The sequence below is a fragment of the Pundamilia nyererei genome, unplaced genomic scaffold (assembly GCF_000239375.1).
Source record: "Pundamilia nyererei isolate P.nyererei 1_Seehausen unplaced genomic scaffold, PunNye1.0 scaffold00117, whole genome shotgun sequence".
NCBI classification, from domain to species: Eukaryota; Metazoa; Chordata; class Actinopteri; order Cichliformes; family Cichlidae; genus Pundamilia; species Pundamilia nyererei.
Window position 1 is genome coordinate 679,630 of NW_005187518.1, and position 4,688 is coordinate 684,317.

At 39.0% G+C, this 4,688-nt stretch overlaps 1 protein-coding gene across 2 annotated transcripts in view; it reads left to right on the plus strand.

Moving 5' to 3' along the window:
• Positions 1-2,765: 2,765 nt before the first annotated feature.
• cunh19orf47 (chromosome unknown C19orf47 homolog) overlaps positions 2,766-4,688 on the plus strand; it is a 13,659-nt gene continuing 11,736 nt past the window's right edge. For both annotated transcript variants that reach the window (XM_013913149.1, XM_005742126.1), the window contains exons 1-4: positions 2,766-2,833; positions 3,811-3,898; positions 3,996-4,110; positions 4,319-4,400. In XM_013913149.1, the coding sequence (XP_013768603.1) occupies positions 2,815-2,833; positions 3,811-3,898; positions 3,996-4,110; positions 4,319-4,400 (304 nt within the window). In that variant the 5' untranslated portion in view covers positions 2,766-2,814. The remainder of the gene's footprint in view (positions 2,834-3,810; positions 3,899-3,995; positions 4,111-4,318; positions 4,401-4,688) is intronic.

Below are 4,688 nucleotides of genomic sequence, written 5' to 3' on the forward strand. Positions count from 1 at the left end.
ATCCATCACAGTTCTTTGGACATTAAGTATTATATGCTGTACCATCTTGTTATGTTAAACCAATCTGATGTCTACTGTCACAAAAAATCCTTACATTTAACAAGCTCCAACCAGATAACATTTTGCTTACATTAATGAAATAACATGTTGTAACGCTTGGTTTACTCTGTGTTTAAATTCCTGTAATTTACAGAAATATGCAGATAGAAGAGTACAATGTATTTATGAAATGCAATATGCAAAAGGGTCACTGGCAAGTCTCAAAATTCAGTTTATTTGTACATCCCAGTCTCACATATAGAGGTTCAAAGGGGTTCTTCTCTGTGAGGAGGATTAAATTGACAGCAATTTGGGATTAAAGGGTTGAAGAGTGAGTAGGGACAGAGTAGCCAACTTTCAGACATATAAGAAGGTCCAAGATCATTTAGGATTTTATATACATATATGTAAGAGTCAGTCAAAAGTCAATGAGATGTGCTGTGAGATACTGGAAGCCAGTGTAGCTCTGCTAAAACTGGACTGATCTGCTCCCAGTTATTTTTTTTCCTTTAGTTAATAACGTTGCAGGAGAGTTTTGGATAATCTTTTTGGGATGTCCAGAAAAAAAGAGCACAGCAGTTCCACTGGACATGAATACAAGAACAAGGTTTTTAGAGTCAGAGTATATCAGGAAGGGTTTTATCTTGGATATATTCCTGAGATGTCTTACTGATGGAATTAATGTGAGGTTTAAAGCTCAAATCAGAATTTAAAACAACCCCACGACTTTTAACTTGTGGTTTTCCTCATACCCAGTGACTTGTAAGAGTATAATAAATTGATTATAAAAAAAGACTTATAAAAATGCTTATTTATTAATGTTTTTCATTAATCTGTATATTAACTGTGTGTAAAATGTCTATGTTACTTATCTGAGCTGTGCAGAGCTTTATAGTGCCTTTTGGCTTTTTTTAATTATTTTTTTGTTTGGGTGAGGGCACTTCATGTTTCATTTTTGAAATTAGAAGGATGAAGACAAAGCACTGATAAACAGAAAGTGAATACTTACCTCCATCAAGTGGTCAGAGACTTCACTCCGGATGTATTTTTGCTTCTGCTGCTGCAGGTGAGGCCTGTTGCTCCATATCTGCTAAAAAAAAAAAAAGCTTATTTTCAAACGTAAAATTCAAATAGCGACAGCCCTCAAACTTAAAGTGACTGTCACTGGCTGTCATTTATAGTCATTCACTGAACAAAGAATCAGGTTTTGGTTACCTGAATGGACATCAAAACTGGGCTCCACTGTGAGGCTGTAGAAAGGCATGGACTTATCCAAACCAATCAGCAAAGGTTAGGTTATATGAGTGTCATTATTGCATATGAACAATCAGCAGTGGCCTGGAGCAGTTCAAACAATGATGTGTGGTTTTTTCACATCATTCAAAAAAAGAAAAAAAAGTAACCCAGTTAAATACAAAATGCAGTTTACATTATTTATGACTAAATTATTAAATTCATCAATGGAAAAACTATTCAAACCTACCTGAACCTGGGTGAAAAAATAACTACACCCTAAACCTTTATTGTGTTGTGCCACCCCTCGACAGCAAGAACTGCAATGGAGCATTTGTGATAACTGCAATGAATCATTCACATCACTGTGGAGGAGTTTTGTCTCACTCTTCTTTGGAGAAGTGTTTTAAATCAGCCAAAATTGAGGGTTTTCAAGCATACACAGCCTTGTTCAAGGTCATACAAAAGCTTCTCAATAGGATTTAAGCCCAGACTTTGACAAGGCTATTCCAAAACCTTCATTTCATTATTTTTGAGCCATTCAGAGGTAGATTTGCTGGTGTTTTGCTAAATAACCTAAGTATGTATATCTATATGTAATGGGACTCAAACCTTCCAAGTAATTCTCCCTTTGTCTCATCACGCTACAAAATATTTTGCCAAAAGTCTTGGAGATTATTCAGATATTTTTTGTCAAAGACGCAATGAGCCTTATTCAGCAGTGGTTTTCTCCCTATAACTCTCCCACTGATGCCCTTTTATTACCCAGTCTCTTTCTCATTGTTGAATCATGAACTCTGACATTAACTGATTCAAGTGATGCCTGCAGTACTTTAGATGTTATTCTGGGTCTTTTGTGATCACCTGGATGTGTTGATGCACTCATGCAGTGGTTTTAGTAGGCTGGGCAGTTCTGTGAAGTTTCACCACTTGGTAACTTTTTCCAGACAGATAGATGTCAAAGACGTTCTTGAGGCTTTTTTGAGTGTGGCATGACGTGTTGCTTTCTGAGATCATTTATCCTTCTTCACTTTGTCAGACAGTGAAAAAGATTCTTTTAAGTGATTTCTTGATTCAACCAGTCTGGAAGAAATCCTGGCTGGGTGTGGCTGACTCAGCTTTCCAGAAATGTGGTTTATGGGGAATGACACAGGCTAACAGAGAGAAAGACAACCATTTACGTCTTTGGCTAATGTTAGAATTTGTTTGATGATCTAAAATATGTAAGTCAGAAAATATACAAATAAAAAATAACTCAGGAAGGGGGCACATACTTTTTCACAGCAATGCAACATAAAAACAGCAATGTCATGTAGCATGCTCAAGTAAAACTCTAGGTTTTATTATTTTTCTTAATTCATGCATTTTTGATTTTCCTATAAATAATTAAAGCAAACATGTTGGCAGTGATTTGTGTGATTTTCCAGTCTTCGTCGCTCTCTAGCGTCCCAGACTGAAAACTTTCCGACCGAAATGTTTCCGGATCCGCCGGAAGTTGGGGACCTTTCTGCATGCGGTTGACGTCACCACACAGTCGTGAACATGGCGTCCGTGACAACAGGTGAGAGCACAAAGGCCCGGCTAGCCGGTGTTAACAAATGGTTGATTTAAATTATTTCAGCAGTACTTCGTCAGATATTAACACTGGCACCTCGTCTTTAATGTTTACGAGCGTTTGGGTTCACAGCGATCCCCGCGGAACAGCTTTTATTCGCGGCTACTGGAGCCGCTCACACAATGCTAACACAGAGTGCTAGGACAAACAACCGTGTTACTGAGTTTTGTGTCGCTCTCTGAAATGTGTGATTTAATCTTTAGTGGGAAAACAATCGTAAGGGGGAACTGTGTCCTAGATTAGTGGCCAGTTTAACCTCTGAATCGTCCAACTTGTCTCGCCGCTAATGCTAACGTTAGCCTACCAGCTCCGGGTCATCTACCACTCCGCTTTGTCCTCAATCTGTTAAAACTAAATGATCTTTAAATAGTCTATCTCTGATTTGCTTCTAAGTGCTATGCCAGTTTATTCGCCGTCCGTGTCTCCACGTGGCCGAGTTTCACGTCGGGTATAGCCATTGTTGTGGCAGCTGTTGTGCTTCCTTCACAGTTTATCTGCTCCTGCAGCCACAGGACGGTTCAAATGTGGGGTTATAAATAACCTCCAGCTGGTCACGGTCAGCATGTATTAGACATCAGTATGCTGCTGTCTCTGATGGTTTATGTCTCCCACTGGCGTCTTGTTACACTATAGTATTACTTTGAACAGTCCCACATTACACTTAGTGTGATCACAGCCTGTGGAATTCGTGGGCAACTTGGCCAGGAGTTTTGGTTATTGCTGTTGTCTTTTGGTTCCCAATTTTTCTGTTCTTAACAAAAGAAAACTGGAGCAGTGACACTGTAGACTTTAAAAAATCAACAAGTAAAGAACTCATTATTTGCAACTGTAGTTGTGGCATTGTTTATTTATAAAGACCCGTGTTTGATTCTGCTTAAGTTGTTTGGTGGTTAATGTTTCAACCTTTCCATTTTTCTTTTAAGCCACCTCAGAGTGGATTCAGTTTTTTAAGGATGCAGGGATCCCAGCTGGTCTGGCTGTCACATATGCTGTTTCCTTCGTAGACAACAGGTAAAGACATTTTGGCCTCGTGAACACATTCATGCTGTGATCATGTGCACTTTATTAACGCTCTCATTGTTTGTCCTGATTGTTTAATCCTCGGCAGAATTCAGAAGAACATGTTAATGGACCTCAGTAAAGACATCATGATGGACCTCGGCATTACTGTAATTGGGGACATCATTGCCATTCTTAAACATGCCAAGCAGGTCTACAGGCAGGTGAGCCAGACTTGATCTTTTAATGTTATGAAAAGCTGAAAATTATTCACTGTTAACAATTGTGTTTGTCCAGAAGTCTACAGACAATATAATCGTGTACTGATTTAAAATAGCCACGCCTATATGCTAGCGCTAGGGTTTATTTTAAAATTGCAGCATTAGGTGCAGATTTCACTCAACACTTTGTTTTCCTGCTCTGTTTTCTAAGGACATGTGCAAAATGGCAACTGAGGCCATCTCATCAGGACAGACCAGTGTTCAAGCTGAGCTCAGAAGAACTGCCAACACCCGTAAGTAATGACATGTTAATTTATTTTGTAAAGTATGAGCCTTTATTAGAAGTCAAAAGAGCTTCAAAGAAAAGCGTCTGGACTTCTTTAAGTTGCTTGAAGATGTTTCACCTCTCATCTGAGAAGCTTCTTCAGTTCTAAGGTCAAATGGTGGGAAAGGATAATGGAAGCACTCAAAACGTGCGGCTATCCTAATTGGGCGTTCATAAAGTCAGCAAAGAGGCACAGAAAAGAAGACCAGACACCAGCGAGGGAGGATAAGAAGGACAGACACAACAACATTGTCAT